The sequence below is a fragment of the Chenopodium album genome, chromosome 21, assembly GCF_948465745.1.
Source record: "Chenopodium album chromosome 21, dcCheAlbu1.1, whole genome shotgun sequence".
NCBI classification, from domain to species: Eukaryota; Viridiplantae; Streptophyta; class Magnoliopsida; order Caryophyllales; family Amaranthaceae; genus Chenopodium; species Chenopodium album.
In genome coordinates this window covers 3,972,889-3,993,653 of record NC_137854.1, presented here as the reverse complement: position 1 = coordinate 3,993,653, position 20,765 = coordinate 3,972,889, and the positions used below count along the sequence as shown (strand labels likewise).

General features: G+C 30.8%; 1 protein-coding gene across 1 annotated transcript; it reads right to left on the bottom strand.

Annotated features, from left to right (window-relative positions):
• Positions 1-381: 381 nt before the first annotated feature.
• LOC145602977 (homeobox-leucine zipper protein ATHB-40-like) lies at positions 382-2,451 on the bottom strand. The gene is made up of 3 exons (XM_081659114.1): positions 2,354-2,451; positions 1,855-2,162; positions 382-817 (listed from the first exon to the last, which is right to left on the bottom strand). The coding sequence occupies exons 1-3, from the start codon at positions 2,430-2,432 to the stop codon at positions 560-562; spliced, it is 645 nt and encodes a 214-aa protein (XP_081515240.1). The 5' UTR covers positions 2,433-2,451; the 3' UTR covers positions 382-559.
• Positions 2,452-20,765: the final 18,314 nt, after the last annotated feature.

The window sequence follows — 20,765 nt, the reverse complement described above, 5'->3', positions numbered from 1 at the left end:
AAATATAGATTGAAGTCATGAAGTGGCCATAATAAAGATTTACGAGTACGAAGTATTTACTAGGTGAATCTAAAGATGAGCTTATTGCACTACTAATTACATACTTCGTAATTTCTACAAAGTTGACCTACTAAGACGTCATGCATGACATTGTCTTCATCACTAAGTTTGACATTTTGCACCTTTTATTATTATTTTGTATATTTATTATTTACAATTTTTTACTCTATCAAAGACCAACCGATACTAATGTATTGACCTCACTTAGTTTAAGTGGTAAAAGCTTGGAGATTGTAATATTGTATCACTTTGTAATCTAAGACCATTGTATACTTTATTTTACTAGCAATTGAGAAAAGTAAAATGAAACATAGATTGAGGGAAACACTTAATATATTAAGATAAACTTCCATTACATAGCTGGAACATAAAATTCCCTAAAAAGCAAAATATTACAATTAGATTAGTGAATATAATAATAAATATAATTTACAATTTATAGATAATTAATTTATATATATCCAACTCCTCCCTAAGATTCTACTTAATTAAACTCAATTCACATATAGAGACCAGCAGCCCAATCCATGCTATTTCCATAGTTAGTATCTGGGACATAAAACATGCTGTCGAAACATCCTCCAATTCCAAATTGTTCCTCAAGGAGTTGAGGGTCTATCACATTAGGATGTTGATCCATTGTCAAAGAAGAGCTAGGACTGTTGCTTGATATAGCCGATGATGAAGTTGATGACCTATCTACTAGTTTTTGCATTTCCTTCTGCGCATTACTTAATTGCTCTTTAAGGCTTAACACCTACACACAAAAAGTACTTTTGCACATGAGTCACACAGCTGATAAACACGTACAAACTAAATCAATCAAAACATAAAAGCGTTTTCATATTATCATATCATGTTAAAACTTTTAAAGATGTCAAGTTAACCCGTCGATATTCATGTATGTACCACACCCTTATCTAAACAATTTTTCTCAAGGCTAAATTTAGAAAAGGGATAAACGATATAGCACAAAAAAGCTAAAACATCGAGGCAGTTTGTTAACATAGACTAGTACAAATATGTCTTTATAAGCTTAGTGATTGGTAGTACTATATACGTATATTATATGGTATTTCATTTGCCTAGATGTTTCGTCACTATATATTATATGGTATTTTATGGTCATATTATATGGTATTTCATGGATTGAAGGGGATACACGTGGAGGATGTCACATGTATAGCCAAAAGCAAGCTCATATGCTCCAACAGTTGATGAATGTGTCTTGTAGTACCCAACCTTAAAAACAATTTCAAGTTTTTGTACGGACTTTATGCACTCTATGTTTTTTGTTGTACATTTGGGTGGCAATGGCAGTCTAATCCCCTATTCCCCTTTCTTATTACCAAATATTTGATTAAATAAAATCTATTTCATTATATTTTATTGCCCTACAAATATTACATATTATTTTCAATTTTGGTCACTTTCTTGTAATAATAGGTCTTTCTATATGTCAATCGTTCTTATCTATTTCCTTTATAAAAAAAAAAGTGATTGAGACATGAGTAAACACAAAAAAAATGGACATAAATAGATAAATATGTGATAAAGGAATTTTTTATAAGTAATTTGCAAATCAATCCAAAATAAGAATAAAAAGATATACTTAAAACTTGTTTACGGTATGATATAGAAAACTTTAAATCTTATGAAATTTATTCATTTTAACATATTTCGTATTCAATTTATGTTATAATCCACTCCGTTCAGCTCAAGTGATATTACGAAAATCATAGAAGGTATTATAAGCTTAATAGTTAATATTTAGATATATCTATACGACTATACCTCAGTTTCAAGACGACACTTCTCTACAATAGTCTTCTCATGTTCATTTTTCAACTTGGAGTATTCGTGCTCGAGCTTCTTGTTCTTCCATCGAGCCCTTCGATTTTGAAACCAAACCGCAACTTGCCTCGGATCCAAATTGAGCTCGGAAGCAAGCCGATCCTTTCGTTCGGACTCGAGTTTGTGCTCACAACCAAAGCTCATCTCCAACATATTCACTTGTTCTTCACTAAGCTTCCTCTTCTTGGCAGCTAAACTGCTCCCATCACCCTTGTTCTTTCTCCTCCTACGTCGTTTTGGAGGATCTACTACAAGTTTGTAAAAAGTATGATCTCATTAGTCATTATAATCAATCACTTAATCATATGTACATCAAATAAATATAATGGTACGTACACACATGGAACTAATTTACCAAGTACATGATTTTGAAAATACAAAATAATCGTATACAACGAATAAATAAAGTGGTGCAACTAATTTAGGACAGAAGGAGTACCTTGTTGCGGAGCCATTTGATTGTATATACCGGAGTAGAGTTGAGGGATTAAACCGACCGGATTATCTTCACCTTGCATGGTTTTTGTTAATTGTATATATGCTATAAGCTTGTTGCTAATTTAGCTTTGCTTGACAAAATCAATTCTTTGATGAAATTCTCACTTAGTTTTTTTTCGGTGTTTTCTTACAAGTTTTGAGTGAAAGGAAACCGAAGAGAAGGTGGAAGTGCATGTGGATAAAGGATGGGATGGGGTGACTTCATTTATAAAGGGGTGGACCAAGGGTAATTTGGGAATTTAGTACTATAACATTAAAAAATCAATATTATAAATTTACTACAATGTTTTATATTTGGGTGCTCTTGTACTATATGGATTCTAGATATAAAGGTTAGTATTTGGTCTTAAAGTTGGAGAAATTAACATTTTTACCAATGCAATACATGTATGATGATTTTTTTTTTTCTTTTGAATCTAAAGAAGGGTACATGATAAGTAACAATTAACTAATTTCCTCATTTGGTGAGACGTGAACTATGAACTAAGTTGTTGAAGTTACTGATTAAGGGAGCACATATGAAATTTATGAATATGGACATGTATTGTCTTGTATAAACCAACAAAATGTTTGGTATAGTTACATGAATGTGTGAAACTAGTGAAAGTTTAACATTGGAATAATTTAAATGTGTCAAATATATAAGTGTACGGGGTACTTTCTAGTGTTGAACGTGAATTGAAAAATACTGGTTGGATGATCTAATTTTTCGACTTTAATTTGTTTGAAGATTTTTGTACTTAAACTTTGATAGTGATTTCTCAAATGTCCTTTTAGGCTATTTGTACTCTTTACATACTGATTTTAGTACATGACTACTTGAGTCGGATATCATAAAAGAAAGGAAATGTATGTTTCTAGTTAAATTTTTTTAATAAGAGTGAATTTCTAAGTAATAAAGCTTACATATCTTTTTTATTCTGTTACTTAATTTACTACTAGTATAATTTTTTGAGCGGGTTTATTTTATAATAGTGCTAATAATCTTTTATTTTCACTCTCACCTATCATCGAATTTTTGGCGAATGTTTCTTTTACTTATGCTGTAAAAAGGGGGGAAAAAAATTGATTCCTTCGGACTTAGGTTTCATAAGTTTATTCTTTGTTCTTTCGTTGTCAAATCTTCTTAGGTATTGGTGTATTTGTGACTCATAAGATACAATTTATTATATTTTTGGATAAAAGGAGCAAAAGGGATTTCTAATAAGGTTCTAAAGTAAGATTACGTATAGTAAGATAGAATGAAACACGAGAACACACATTACTTAACCTTTAAAGGGAATTTGTAATAAGGTTCAAAAATCTTTGTTTATCAATCTTCCTACAAAAATGGCAACTATGATGTTTAAGGCAAGCTTATCTTTTAATCTTACACATCAATTCTAATAAATCATCATTTGCATTCAATGAAATCCTAAAGAAAGAACGTCCACAAATATACCAAATCTTTGTAAGATATCATGGGCGGACCCATGGGCGGACCCATGAAGGAACAAGGGGGGACGAATGTCCCCCCACTTTTGGGAAAAAAATAACAGAGGAAAAGGAAAGAAAAAAAAAAAAAAAAAAAAAAAAAAAAAAACCTAGGAAAATAGTTATATACAATTGAGTGTAAGAAATAAATAAGAAGGTTGTCCTGGCTAAGTTGGTAGTGGGCTATAAATAATATGAAAAGGGGCCTAATATGAGATTCACCTACATCAAGGGTTTGAATCCCCCTTGTAACATTTCTCCTTTTTTTTTTGGGTGTTTTATTTCAACCAAACCACTCGACTATTCACTTATTCCTATTTCTCAACCACAAAGGCACAAACCACCACCCACGCGGCTACGAGTCCCGGACTGCCGCGCCACCGCCTCGCCAAGTAGGTTTTCCCTCTTTTTTTTTCCATATTTTTAAAACCCTATTTTACAAATTTTAAGTAATGTTTTTGTGAATTTATCAATTATCATTGTTCAATAGTTGTGAATTAGAGAGTTATTTGGTTAATTAGTTTGTGAAATGAATTTTTAGTGAATTGAATTATTAGGGTGAATTAGTATGGGTGATCAATTAATGAATGATTATTTGGTGACTTTCATTGAGAAAAAGTGTTTTTACAAGTTCCTGATGATGTCATTGATCGATTTCAAAGAATGAAGACTCGAAGGATATTTAGTAATATGTACCCGAAGTCCCAAATTGTATTTATAATATGGTCTTTTGGATTGAATATGTACTCAACTTTTTTTAATTGTATACCCGAACTTTTTTTTTTTAATAAATCTAATTAGCTAAATTGTCCCCCCACCGTCAAATGCCTAGGTCCGCCACTGTAAGATATTGTTTCATTCTGTGTAAAATTTGACTTTTAAGTTTAATTCACTCAAATTTATTTTCTATGGAGTAATATTTTGGACGGCATGTATTATTTACTACAAACTTCATAGTAGTTACTAAAACAAGGTAATTTTAAATCCATAAACTATTATATTTTTCTCTTCTTCTTGCAGGTTTTCAATAATGCACTACATTACAAAATGATTTGGAGTGAGTCGTAATTAATTTTCATATTTACATTACTAAAACGGAAACTCCAACCGATTAGTACCTATAGATAATAAGAATTTCAAGACATTGAATTGTAACACAATCAATGAAGAGTAAGTTAGTAAACAAAAAAAAAAAAAAACGGTGCGTGAAAGAATGCTTCTTTTTCAAACAGGATAAGACCATTCAATATATAGTTAACTAGTTTGACACTCATTCCACAATGGGAAGGTATAGTACATTTTTGCTTGCCTAATTGGGTATTTATAAACCAAAGATAAGGTTCATATGGACCATTTTGGTTTTTTGCATAAATATTAAAAATAAAAATAAAAATGACACAATTTTAATTTGAAAATGGGTTTGGATCCCAAACCCTGACCACATAGGGTTTAGCAAAATAAATAAGGGTTTAAATTTGGTTTGGTATAATCCATTGCTTTATGCTGTGTAATTGGGTGGTATTTTCCCACTTTTTTTGGCTTCCAATACCAAATTCATTAGCCTTTTTTTTTTTTATGCTAAAGGGCCCTTTTAAAGACATTTTAGGGCGCGTGGCTCGAGATTTTATTGGATTAGGATATTAAGATATGGTTTATATTTTTAATCAAGATTATTGCTTTTCATTTTATTTTATTGTTGGATCTCTAATGAAAATGTGGGCAACTAGTTATACAGTATGCAAATTTATAATCCTGCGCAGTACATCTTTGTCTTCTTTTTTTTTTTTTTTTTACAAGAAGAGAAAGGATTTCATTAATAAAAGATAGCCAAATGGCACTGACAAACAATTCCGAGGAAATTTAAAATTCCAATACAAATACAATTCACCTTAGAACTAGTTACATTGCAGATTTGATCAACGATCGCCTTTATAAAAATCTTCATCTGAAGCAATACAATCTGTGAGTTAGCACTAATTCGGCTTGAGATCCACATATGAATAGTTGTTTGGGTGAAAAAAACTCATATGGCCTTCTGGACACTTTTGGAGATTGTGAAACCCTAAATCTTCAAACTTTGACAGACGAACAAACAAATAAATTAAACCTAATAGTAGATCAAACTCCATCATAAAGATGTGATCTTTTATTGAAAGCAATTAAAAAGTTTTTTGGGGCTTACCACCGGTAAAAATACCGATGGAAGCCCCTACAAAAATTTACAATTGAGATCAGAAGAAAAGAGATGAAGAGAAAGAGAGAGAAGGAGAAGATTGAAGGAAAACCTTCAAAAAAAGAAGAAAAATCTAGCAATGGAGGCTAGAAAAACCCTCCCAAAGGAGAAACCCTAGAGGGAACCAAAAAACCCTCACAAGGAGAAAACCTAGAGGGAACCCCCCTATAAACATACTTGACACTTCACTTTGTGCAGTACATCTTTGTCACACTCACACATCATTGTTGTTTTTGTAAGATCAACAAAATTAGGCATTCAATTTGTTGTGCATCATTTTCCCATCTTGTTTCCCAATTACACACATTATACATTATATAATTGGAGACGGAGTATTATATTACTCTGTAATTAATTGATTAATTACGATCCAAAATCGAAATTAGCTGAATTCATTCCAACTTTACTTATCCTAAAAATTTGAATATACTTTATTTGAGAGTGGAAATAATACCACGTTGTATGTACATGAATGATAAAAGAAAGTGCCAGTAATGTTATAAACTACGTGACACATAATTTCATCATAAACTATAATAATTTAGCTAAGCTTTTTTGGAAAAGATGTAAATAAACTCCATGCATGTGTTTAGAACCATAAATAAGTACTATTTTTTTGAAGACACAAAGTATATAATAGTGTTATCTTAGGAAAAACTCTAATTATATGTACTTCATATTTTTTTTGCAAAAATGAGCTACGGAGTAATAAAAACACTAATGTGATGATTCATTCAAAAAAAAATATTAAAAACGCTAATGTAATGACATAATCCGTACATTTTAATGTTATTGATTATATTATGCGTATGTTGAGAGGATGATGATGTGTTCACTTAAAAACTTGTGCACTAATTTGAGAATATATCATATACGAGTATCATATACAACTAATGTTTATCTGATCATTTTAATATATTACGGAGTATTATTAAAGAGATTAATTTCCTCAAATGGGGGCACAACCAAGCATGAGCATGGGTATTAGCAAAGTAACTTTCTACTATTAACATTTGTTTTCATCGATTTCCACAAAATTTAACATTAAATTTGGTGCTTCTATACTTGGCAACCTTGTGATTGGACAACGTGGGCCTAGATTCTTACAATTTAATTAAGAAAAACGTTATTTATTGGTAAATTTTTATTAATTAATTCTTCACAAAATTAGAGGAGCAAATAGGATTTGACAAATATGAATTAAGAGTAACAATTGGCGTAAAATTTCACCTACCAAAAGATTTCATAAATTAAACTAGCTTCAAGAACAACCTTCTTTGTCCAATCAAGCTTAATTAGTTGGTCAATTTTATTATTTACATGTTTGAATTTGAGGTGGTCAATTGATGAATTTGATTAATTTAGTTAAATGATCAATTTAACCTCGAATTTTACAATTGATTTTGTGATTTGTTGCTTTTGCTTGTCAAATTGAATTGTCTATGGAATTTTGTAGAGAAACCTAAGTACCTATTCAATGCAAGTCAATGTTGTTGTTGCCAAATACGAGCCAATGATAATACTATGAATTTGAGGGAGTAAATTCATGCACCATCATATGCATGGTACATTTGTATGTAGAACAGGCTGGTGGAATTTTGGAATCGTCAATATAGCTTGAGTATAATAAACAAAATTATCAAGTTTGTTAATGTGAAGGGCAGTAAATTATGATGATGTTGTGGTCATTGACTAGCTAGTTTAAGTATGTATTTGACCAACTAGCGCATTTTTGGAAAGGAATAAAATATTCTTCCTCTTCTTACTATATATTTAATAACCGCTTAATTTAGGGCCTGTTCATATTTACTGAATTGAGCTGAACTGAACTGAACTGAACTGATTGGAGCTGAACTGAACTGATTGGAACTGAACTGAACTGGATTGAGCTGAAATGAATATTTTATGTGATAGGGAAATTAAGAGCTAAACTGAACTGATTGGAACTGAACTGAACTGAACTGAAGTGATTGGAACTGAACTGAAATTAAGTAAATGTGAACAGACCCTTAGTGTGTATAAGTATGAAGAGTTTAATACAAGTAATTACTATAGACAGAGGAAGGGATTATGTCTATTTCAATAACCTCCAACAAAATATACATACATTATTTAACCAATTGACATTCTTGTACTTAGATGATGATGATGATTCACAAAAAAAGTCAAATACAATATTTACTTTTATTGACGGATGGAGTAGTATGGTACATGTAGAATGATTAAGATACTTTTGTGTGGACTTGAAATCTTGATTTATATAAGTCGTCATTGATATTTCAATTTTTAATCAATATTAATATGTGAACTTTATTGATCAAATATACAGGTTGCTCATAGTTTTTAAAAAATCATAATATTACATTTGAATAATTTATTTTGTAAAAAAAAAAAAAAACATTATATCATTTTATTCATGTAGATTTGTCCAAAATAATAAGATGATTAATTAATAATATAAGTACACTTTGGTATCACGTGTCATAAAATATTTAATTCATCAAAATAACTATTACTACTGGTAATTATATAACTATGCGTAATTAATCAAATATAGGAAAATCTTAATTAATCATATATATGTAGCCCTAAGGATTGCGCATAAATAACTTAAATAATTAGAAACTGTTGAGAATTTAATACCAACATAATTTTTTAACAATAATAAAAATTTCTCATTTTCCATTATCAAAAGAGCCAGCTCCAAATAAACCAAAACATATTGAGTAGAATATTACCAAAATCCTCATATATCCCTTGCAAGTTGCAACACAAATCCTCACTTATGGTGTGTTTTCTTGTAGGCACTATTATTATTAAATTAAGAGAAGCTAGAAGACAAAAAAGACATAGATTAAAGATATAAATATGCTCCACTCTCAAATATTATTATAATTGCACCAAAAAACTAGTTAGTGATATGTGTTGTACGTACTTGAGAAGTTAAAAACCAAAAAAGTACACCAATGACAACAATCAATTAATACTTTGTTGATAAAATCATCATAAATTATTGAGATAACACGAAACCACTCATACCTATCTTACTTTCAAAGAATGCATAGTTATCTTAAATCAAAAGAATGCAGGCATAGCAAACATATACCAATAAAGACAAACAAACATATAAAAAGAATATCTAACATCTAACTCAATTAAAATACACAAGAAGTAAAAATCTAGAAGAGTAGAAGCTAAAAATTAGGGCACAAAGATAAAATAGAAGGAAAGGAGAAGAAGAAGAAAGATAGATTTGACTGAATAAAAATTAAAGTAGAGGACTCAAAGCCAAGTAAAACTCACATGGGTAGCAACTAAGACATATGACACGCGTCAATACCCCTTTGAATATTTTATTTTCAGTAGTTTGGACCACTAAAATACGTGTTCTATGTAAACTAATTGTACTTGGTATTTTCTACCAATACCATGGAATCTGTCTTTTTTAATTGTTAAATTTTCTTCTGCATTGGGATTCGAACCCTGATCGTTCCCCACCAATAAAGTTTGTCCAGTCTCCAATTCTCTTGTACGAGTAGACTAATTTCACACATAGACAGATAGTCATATTGTACGTTTGTTGGTTACAGGCTTTTAACGATATGTGCCGCCAATAGTGGTACCACTACCACTCTCCGTCAGTCCTACGGTAGGTATTCGTGTTGCCTAGGCCGTGCTCCACGCCGCCTCCATCTCATTCGTCAAAGTAAGCGTTTAACAAATTATACACTCGGGTGCATCATTTTAATTGGTGTTAATTTCATTAGTTTTCATAAGTTAATTTAAATATAAAAGTTAGAAAATTTAAAATTATACGAGTGATCAGTATGAAATTATAAATAGGTTATAATCATGTGCAAATTAATCTTTTAAATTAAATTAACGACTTTAAATATTGTATTAGACATGGTATACATTAATACTTTGAACCTGATGTTAAACTATTAACATGGAGAATCTAGAAGTATTTTTAAGCGTACATGTGTAATATAGCTTTTAATAAAAAATATGCTAAATGAATATATATTACAGTATTAATGTTGAATGTGAAAATGATGATGCTTTGTTTGTTAAGTATGAAAAAGCTGTATAATTTAAACTTACTTTACAATACTTAAACTTGTGAGTTTTAACTTGAAAATTGAAAATTCATATCCCAGCCACCTAGCTACTCTAGCCACATGTATGCAAATATTCAATTACCGGCCCCGTAACGTGTTAATGTAATGGCAGTATGCACATTGAGTTTTTCCTATACTTTAAATTAAGCAACTGGGGTTTTCATACATGATTTTGTTGTAAATTGGATGTGCTTCCTTAATCTAAAATTCTTATTTATGTATAAACACCGAACCCCAAATTAAACGTGACTTAATTTGAGGACTCCGAATACCTTAGGGTATGTTCATATTTATTTAATTTCAGTTTAGTTCAGTTCAATACAGTTCAGCTCCAATCAATTTACTTCAGTTTAGTTCAGTTTAGTAAATATAAACAGACCCTTTTGTGTGTATGTAGTTTAAAGCATACTTCGTATTGTTATTTAGAGATTGCGAATTATTAAGAAGTTTATGTGAAATAGAGCAAGAAATAATATCCAAGTTTAATTTGATCTTTTATTGGATTCTGATTGAGTTTCCAAAATAATTAAATTACGCTCAAATTAGTTTAAGTTACATGAGCTATGTTTTACATTAAAAGAGTCGACAAACTACCTATGCTATAGGTCTTCTTTCTCTGCTATGTTAATTATAATTGTATGTTAGTTATCGTTCTAGATAAAACCTACTCCAAATGGGTGATTAATAAGAGTAAAAAAGTGAAAGTGCTTAAAATCAACAGGAACGAAGTTGTGGAATAATATTACTAATAATTTAATTGTAATTATGACTAGCTGCTACTTAGATGTGAGTTTAAGTATTTCCTAAAAAAAAAGGACGTGAGTTAAGTATTATCACATCATGTTTAAACTCCTCATAATCAAGAATCTTCTAAATTAACTCTATTTATTTGATGGTTTTCCCATTATCTTCTTCTATCATCCACTTAATTTGTTTGAGTGAAGTGTGTTTAGAATTATTTTAACTTTAATTACATTGAGTTTAAAGAATGAAAACTTTATTTTAGCATCCCGTAGATATATGTGGTCACTATAATATTTTCACAGAGAACAACCGAATCAGATCATATCGACACATCACTCATGTTGTATTGAAAAACTTTAATTAATCTTTTCTCTTGTATAAAAATGACAAATATAGCTGAATATCTCTAGAGAATATTTACTCTTACTAAGCTATTGCTTAGCTTCTACAGAGAATACATAATCTGATCACAACATATCAACACATCACCTATATATTAAAAAAATCCTTTTATCTTATTTTATACAAAAATGCGAACTATATATATTAAAACATCTCACAAAACATCTGCATTCACTGTTATTTCTACTTAAAGAGTTAGTTCGACATCACACATTTGAATTAAAAGCTTACAAGACTGTCTAACTTAGCCGCCTACTCTTACCTTTTACCAAGCCAATTTGATTGGGCAACACAAGAAGGATATTTTTGAATTTTTTTTTCTACATTGTCAGGCAAAAGCCTTTGTTTTTATTATCATCATTTATGCATTCATCATATTACAACCAACTGTGAAAGTAGAAACAATGAGTAGGAAAAGAGAGATAAAATACAAGTAATATAAAAAATAAAAAAAGTTATATTTGCATGCATGAAAATATAATGTGGTCCAAAATATAAAAAAATAGGATAATAGATAAGACTGCAGCAGCCTAATCTTCGGAATGGTGGGGTAAATAGTAAAAAGCTCTGGAATTTTATTGGTTTAGAGTTGGCTTATAAGTTATAACAGCCGTGTTGCTATTTGTTTGGTCAAATTGAGTGGATAAATTGAGTACCTTAAAATTGGGTACAAAATTCCAGCCTTTTAGCTTAATAGTGTGAATTTCTTTTCACCTTTTTTTTTTTTTTTTTTTTTTTTTTTTTTTTTTTGCATGCATTTCAACAACCCGTACTCATGTCTCTTTCTAATTAATTATGGCAAGTTTTTAACGAGGATTAGATAGAAACTAAACTCACTCACTTATTAACTAAGTATATTTGTCACTATGTGTTTACGAATTATTCCTTTTATCTCTAAATGTTATAATTACTTCTACTGGTTGATGATTTAACGTTGAAACAATGTTTGAAATGTAAGGATTATGAATTTATGACTAATTAATTAAATTTGGAAAGAATTGTAATTATGATGTCACAATACTTATTAAAATTACATTGAATATATAATTGCTACATATCATGTTTAAACTCATGATCAAGAATCTTTGAAATTAACTGCGAGTATTTTTTTTTCTTTGAAGACTAAATGAACCTGATGCAATGGGATTAATATAAACAGAGGATAGAGAGAAACAGAGAGAATAGAGAAAAGAGAGGAAGATGATATTAAGCTCTAAACGGCACAATGCATCTTACAGTATTAAGCAACCCTACTAGAGAATAAATACATCTTATGGGAGGAAGCTTCCTAGACAGTCACAGCTAATCATTGGCACTGAAAACAAAATAACAGTAACAATACACAATATTCCCTCCAGCTGTCAGAGAATTACAGGACAGAAAACACCTCAGGAGCTGGCACCTTAGCAGGCATGATTAGAGGCTGATTAGGGAAGATTCATACCCTTATTACCCCCCCTCAAGCTAAGTGGTGGATGAAGAGACAACACCTAGCTTGAGTAGCAGATCATTATGTTGCTTAACAGGCAGAATTTTGGTTAGAATATCAGCTAGCTGATCCTTGGAACTAACATGTTCAGTGATGAGAGATCCATTTTGAACCATGTCCCTTACATAGTGACAGTCTAGTTCAACATGCTTAGTGCGCTCATGTAGGACTGGATTTGCAGCAATTGCAATAGCAGCTTGACTGTCACTCTTCAAAAGAACTGGACTTAGCTGAGATAGTCCAAGATCTTTGAGCAAAGATTTTAGCCAAGTCACTTCACATGCTGTGAGAGCCATAACTCTATACTCAGCTTCAGCAGAAGAACGAGCAACTAGAGACTGTTTCTTAGCCTTCCAAGAGATAAGTGAGTCACCAAGCAGAATACAGTATCCAGTAGTAGACCTCCTAGTGTTGGGACAACTAGCCCAATCACTATCTGAGTAAGCTGTGAGAATGGCTAGCAGAGGAAGAAGCTAATAAAACTCCTTGATTCTTAGTACCAGCTAGGTATCTAAGTAACCTTTTGGCAGCTTGCATATGAACTGAAGTGGGTGAATGCATGAATTGACTCAAGATCTGTACTGAGAATGCAATGTCAGGTCTTGTCACAGTAAGATAAATTAGTTTGCCAATGAGTTGCTGATATAGCACAGGATTAGAAAGAAATGGCCCTTTGGTGGCTGAGAGCTTGAGATGAGAATCCATAGGGAATTTGAGAGGCTTGGCATCAAGCATTCCCCGATCTTTCAAAAGATCAGTGACATACTTCCTTTGTGAGACAAATATTCCTCTTTCTGACTGGTCAATTTCAAGACCAAGAAAATATCGAAGTTTTCCCAAATCCTTCATATGAAAGTGCTCTGACAGCAAACTCTTGAGATGAGTGATTTCTGCAGAGTCATTTCCTGTGATCAAAAGATCATCAACATACACTAAGATTGCTGTAATTGAATTTGCAGTGCTCTTGGTGAATAGACTATAATCTGCTTTTTACTGTTTGTAACCAAAGGACAGGAGAGTAGAAGAGAGCTTAGAGAACCATTGCCTAGGAGCCTGTTTGATGCCATAGAGAGATTTCTCCAATTTTAAGACCAGAGTAGAACCTTTTGGTAGAGAACTCACATCATTCACTGAAATTCTGCTACCAAATGTTGTATATCCTTGAGGCAAAGACATATACACATCCTCATTAAGATCACCATGCAAGAAAGCATTTGTCACATCCATTTGCACTGTTATCCAGTTATTCATTGCTACAACAGCAAGAATGGCTCTAACAGTTGTCATTTTTACAACTGGTGCAAAAGTTTCTACATAATCAATTCCATACTGTTGTCTGCAGCCTAAAATCACAATCCTGGCTTTGTGCCTTTCAATTTCTCCATTTGTCTTGAATTTTGTCTTGTAGACCCATTTACTGCCTATCACCTTTTTTCCTGGTGGAAGAGAAGTAACAATCCAGGTGTTGTTCTTTTCACACTGATCCAACTCTTGATTCATAGCCTCTACCCAACATTCTTCAGTTACAGCATGCTTAAAGTGGACTGGGTCTGCAGTTCTTGCAAGTGTGGTCAGGAAACAGTGAAACTCTGGTTGTATCTCTTGAACAGCCAGATTTGCAATTTCTTTATCAGCTAAATTGCCTGGCATTACATAGTTTTTCCACCAGCTAAGTGCTTTAGACACTCTGGAACTTTGTCTTGGCTGAGGTTCTGGATTCAGGTTTGTGTTTGGCTGGGTATTGGTAGGATCATTTGAGGGAGAGTGAGTTATTTGTGGTGATGGGATAGTAGCAGAATGTGTGTCAGTGTCTTCAGAGGAATCTGTATTGTGAGGATTAGAGGTGTCTTCATGTGTATCATCAGATAGATCATCAAAGACAGCAGAGTTTTGGTTGGTGTTTGGGTTTGAATGTGAAGCTAGGAAGTTTGGAAATGGATTCATATATCTGTCAAGAGATTGAAGTTGAAAGGGGAAGATGGTAATAAGCTCTAAACGGCACAATGCATCTTACAGTATTAAGCAACCCTACTAGAGAATAAATACATCTTATGGGAGGAAGCTTCCTAGACAGTCACAGCTAATCTTGTGGGGATAATGATTTATAAACGTGTAAAGTTAACTAGCTAGCTATATATGTATATATGTCCGTGTAAGATGAAAACTATGATGCCCTTAGACATTGCACATTTTTATTAAACTAATTAATTTCAAGATGATAAGAGATAACAAAACTGATTACAATCCCTCAATGAAATAGGACCTTTGACAAACAAGTACATAATTACATACATATATGCATTGCTTTGTAAAAGCTGTTGGTGAAATTGTGGAAGAACATGATCATTAGGTTTTTTAAAATGCCTAAAATGGTATTGATTGAGATTGATGGGTGATAGCTTTCTTTAAATGACAACCATTAATTCCCTTTTTATTGTTCTAAAATTTCCTTTTTCACTCAATATAATCTTCATCAATTCCCTATGTATCCTATAGTAAAAATAAATAAATAACAAAAAAAAAAACTGTTAAAATATTTTAGGTCAAGTTAGTGCCATTATAACTTACTCGTCCCTAATTATTACACAAGATGATAATTTCATTAAGTGGTACTCCAAATGGGTAAACTTTTACTTAGGGTAAACTTTAAAGAAGATAAGGACGAACCAATGCAAACTAAAAAATTATAAAAATAGAAAAAAAAATTAACATTTAAAACTAAATAAAAATAAAAATAAAAATAAAAGTTGAAGGTTTTTAATGAGATTAATTACTTGGTAATTTCCTAAGAGATACCTTTCCAAGTTGGCAAACTTAATTAGCTAAGTAGTACCTTGATTAATATTTGTTTATAGGGTAATCAGAAAAGATTTGGAATAAGATGCACATGTTGTGCTGAGATTCCCTAATTATGCTTTTGTTTTATTTTTTTAAATTTGTATTCCAGACCCTTCATCCAACCTTTTAATTAGATAAATAATTAAAAGAAGTACTAATAATCAACTTTATTTTTAATGTTAATGATATTTAAATTAAAGTTAAATGATTAAATTAAATGATGTGCACGTTGATTCCGACAATGGCCATTGTTGTTTCCCATCTTCAAACTTTCTAATTTTGGTTTTAAACAGCTAATTAGGTGATAATTATTCTAAGTTAATGTAGGTTAATCAATGAAATTTTACTTGTTTTAGCTTAGCTATAAGTATATAATTAACATGGATGGATAAGCATCTAGAGTTGCTAACGTTGGAAGTTGGGTCACAAATGCCAGCCATGTGCATGAATACCAAAAATTTTGCATACATCAAACTAAATCTAATTAGGTGTTTGTTGTTCGCAAGTTAAGAATTTGATTGCTCTTGCTTTATAGGAACACCATGCAATATTTGGGTTTTGATCATGTGAAATATGCATGTGAGAATGAATTTGATTAAAGTTTGACAATTAATTAGTATGTGAAGATTATATAGATTATATATATCAGTGATATGTATTAGTGAAGTGTTAGAGTTTAATTTATCAACTATTTGGTGTGATGAATTTTTTGACTAATTATAATATAGTTATTGGTTTAACAATAATAGTCACATTAATCATTTAGTTGCGCCTACAAAAGAATATGATCTGGGGTTAATTTTACAATGATATACAAATAGAAAATCATAAAGCCCAACTCAAATATTAGTATGAAACCAATTCTTTCATTCTTTGTGAATATGTAGTAATTGCAACTCACTTCTATTTTTTTTTTTAACATTAATGATGTATTTTCATTTTCCTTTGAGAAGGATTGAAAATTTTTATAAAGCACCATAAAACTACTTAGAATGCATTCGTTCTGTTCACTTCAGCTTAATTTCAGTCCTGTTCAGCTCCAATCAGTTCAGTTTAGTTTAGTTTAGTTCAGCTTCAATCAGTTTAACTCTTAATTTCCCTCTCTCATAAAATATTCATTTTAGCTCAGTTCCAATCAGTTCAATTTAATTTAGTTTAGTTCGATTCAGCTTCCATCAGTTCAGTTCAGTTTAGCTCAGCTTAGCTCATATGTGATATTTCATAGGGACAGACCTTCTACATCGACTCAAATAATACTACTAGCCAGTAACTTATAGTCCTATTAGCTAGTAAAATTAAATTCCGGCCACTAAAAACTCAGTACAAGTATGTTGGACCACTCAACAAGATATTCTCTTAATACATGCATGACATTTTCAAACATGGCTGGGCTAGGAAATATGGCTAGATAGCACACATAGCTAGGTGCACTTGAATAGGCCACCATTGATGAAATTCGAGCATTGCCTAACCCAAAAAAATATCCAAGTACGGACTATACATTTCTCTAAATAAAAACATAGAATCATACACACCATAAAAATGAACAATCCTAGATACCTAGCTAAGCTATGCTAGCATTATCTAATTAATTGGTAAATGTGCATTTCTCCATAATTATGGCCCTAATTAACTGATGAAAATGACATAATATAACTAAACTTTACTAATAAACCAATCTTAGCGGAGTAATCATGTAGTATAATCCGCATACAGTTAACCTCCTTGTTTCCCTCATTACATACTAATCTCTTTTCAAGCTTATCCCTACCACCTTTAAGTACGTGCCTAGATTAAATTATTACATTAATTAATTAAAAATTAATCACGCATGCATGCTTTATAAGAGTAAAACAAAACGTCTACTATAGAAAAGTAAAGTTATTTTTCTAGTGCTAAACAAAATATGCTACTATGAGTAAGTAAGATAAATTCTAGGATTTGAACTATATTTTAACTTAACCCCCAAATTATGCCTTAATTTAGGTCCTAATTTTGTGTGCTAATGACTTTAAGGCAATTTGCTCCGATTTCAAGATTAACTACTACATAAGGGTGTCCTTTAAATAATGAACTAATCTTCCCTCAGGAGCAATTAACACAATGCTTAGCTCCGCCAATATGTACAAATTAAAGTCGCCTTAGTTTTAAACTTTACCAACAAATTGAGGATTTTTGTATTCAAACCTTAATATAATTCATTCAACGTTCACATCATTAAGCATTGTTCTCTTCATCTTATAAAAAAAGACGTTACACTTATATTCATACCAAACTGTAGTTTTGATGTTCAGGATAAAATTTAATGACAATATAAAATCATTTCGCTAATATTTATTTTGTATAAAATAGTTTTGAGGGGTTTACAATTAATATTTATTTATTTAGTGCTTCGTATGTAATTTTGATATATTTTACACAATTTTCCTATTAAAAATTGCATAAATAAATTTTGATTTCTATATAAGGTATATTTTCATTAATAACGAAAAGAGTCACATTACACCATGCATATAGTAGCTTAGGTACAACTTTGATTCTTTTTGTTTTGATTTACACCTCAAAGACAATAACGGTAATGATATAGATGATTGATTAGATGGAGTTTAAATCCCAAAACTTTTTTTTTAGAATGGCCTCTCGTACACACACCTTACCAATTAAACTAATAACCGGATCCACTAGATACTTCTAGTCAAATATAAACAACAAACGCATATATATTATATATCAAATATGCCAAGCTCTCAATATGGATATCCATTATACTTTCTAAAAATGCATGAAACTCACCTTGATTAAATTGTTTATAACTAGCTAATATATTAAGAACTTATCTATCAATAGTCATACCAATATATCATACTATCCTTTAGGAATAAGGGTTCCTAATTAAGTTATGTTGTAATAATATCTTACTCCATTAATTAACAGCTAGAACAATTTGTCAAATGCTTGAAAACAACACACAAAGTGAAAGTTAATTTGATCTCTCACCATTGGTATAAAAGCCTCTTAAAATAATGTTTTCAATAAAGTTAATTATCCACGTCAACCACCAAAAAGCTAAAATTATTCCTTTAATAATTAAATTAGCAATTTTAATTAATATTACCAGCTAAGAAGGATCTTCTAGCTGCCATACTTTACAATCCAAAGATTCTATGAGTAGGCCAAATCTATGACAAATCCACAAATCATGATTATTAAATATTTTATACCCTTAAGACGTGGGCAATTCTTACTAATTGTGATTAATTAACAAGCTAGATTAGATGTGTCCTACAGTGTAATCAATGTTTCTTTTCTCCAAATTGTCCCGATTTACAATAAGAATCTTTCTTTTCCAAATAACGATATTAGGGTTTTTATTTTAATTAAAAACGTTTCTTTAGGCCCTTTTTTTCACTTAAATATATACTTGAGCTAAAATTGATTCACTTTTTTTTTTTTTGGTTTCAAGTTACTAACTTCTTCTATGTATACATTAACACTATTATCAGCAAAATTTGTTTGCATATAATCTTATGACCTTTAGACATATCTTTGCACTTAAGTCTTATCGAAAATGATGAATTTATGTATAAATTTCTTTGCTTTGGATTATGGAATAATATTGGATACAACTCATCTTATAGGACCATATAGTTTATAGAGTTGAAAGGTGAAATTCTTACCAATAATTCTAAACTAAACCGTACAAATTATATGATCATACTTGAAAATGCGATACATACATTCATACTCGAAGTATATAATTAATCATATTGAATTTGGGAATATAACAATGCATGTATTCTCATGCAATTTATGTTTTGACAAAAATAAGCTAAAGAATGGTGGAATTTAGGGAAGTAACTTTAATTTTTAAAAAGCCAATAAACTTTTACTTTAGCTCAACGCACATGATGGGCACCACCATCTCATTCTTTGGACTTGGGAGCTTCCCTATTTTGTTTTACTTCACACGTGGTAGGTTGATGGCGACTAATACGTGTTGCTTTCTTATAGTTTAATTTTTGTGAAATATGTAAATAATTAATATTTACTTGGTATTTTATTTTTATTTGTTTTGTTTGTTAAAAGAAGAATATCTAAAAATGAGTCATAGACTTCTGCTAGAGTCTTCTATTAGCAAATGAATTGTCGTCGATCCAAAGACAGTGGTATCTGCAAAAACCCTTTATATTGTACAAGTACCATATTAGCACACCATCTTTAGCAAGGAAGGGCATCATTCTTTTGTTTCCCATTGGTTCATTTGCTTTTGGATCTTTAACTTTGGGTAAATTTTATCTTATTACACCTATACAATATGTTGTGGGGTAAATTATTGAGTCCTGGTAAATTAGTATTCCGTACCAAAAATCTCGATTTGATTCAAATTATTATTTCATTAACATTTATATAAGAAGTATTATTATCGTATTTAATTGCATGATGAGATAGATGTAAGTTTTTTTTTTTTTTTTTTTTTTTACAAATTGTGTTTTCAAAATGCCGAGTTTAAGAATTTTCAAGCATATTTGGCTTCGGAAAAGAACGATGGTTGGGAAAACGAATGATGTCATGGATGAGTACAATCATGACATCACATGATAGTTACAATTATTACACCATTGTTGTAAGAAGATCACAAACATTATGTACACATATATTCCATAGATACTATTATTTCTTCAAATATAAGTACAAGTAATTAGAATTACTAAAATGTGATTCAATTTACTTGACTACTTTGCAGTTATTTGTAACATGCACTTTGTCATCAACTAAGGCATTCAAGTTACGTACTTGTATATGATAAACAACTTAAAGTATAAATAGTTAAGCTAAACTAACAACTCCAATAACTAACATGGAAAACCTAGAAAGAATAAGAACATAAGTAACTAACCAAAGATCACTATATTGCTCATTAGCTAATTAAGGATATATGAAGGGATAAAACAAGAGACTAAGAATGTAAAAGGATAAAGGTTCGATCAATTATGTTCAATGTGCGTTAGGTGCGGGAACTCTAAAATTCAATTCATCATATACCTTTTTTTTT

What these genes read in the sequence shown, in the direction of transcription:
- LOC145602977 (XM_081659114.1), bottom strand. Translation starts at nt 2,432, where the DNA reads ATGCAAGGTGAAGATAATCCGGTCGGTTTAATCCCTCAACTCTACTCC. An exon ending in TCAAATGGCTCCGCAACAAG is followed by an intron (nt 2,163 to 2,353) that starts GTACTCCTTCTG and finishes ACAAACTTGTAG; the next exon opens with TAGATCCTCCAAAACGACGT. An exon ending in AGTGTCGTCTTGAAACTGAG is followed by an intron (nt 818 to 1,854) that starts GTATAGTCGTAT and finishes TTTTGTGTGTAG; the next exon opens with GTGTTAAGCCTTAAAGAGCA.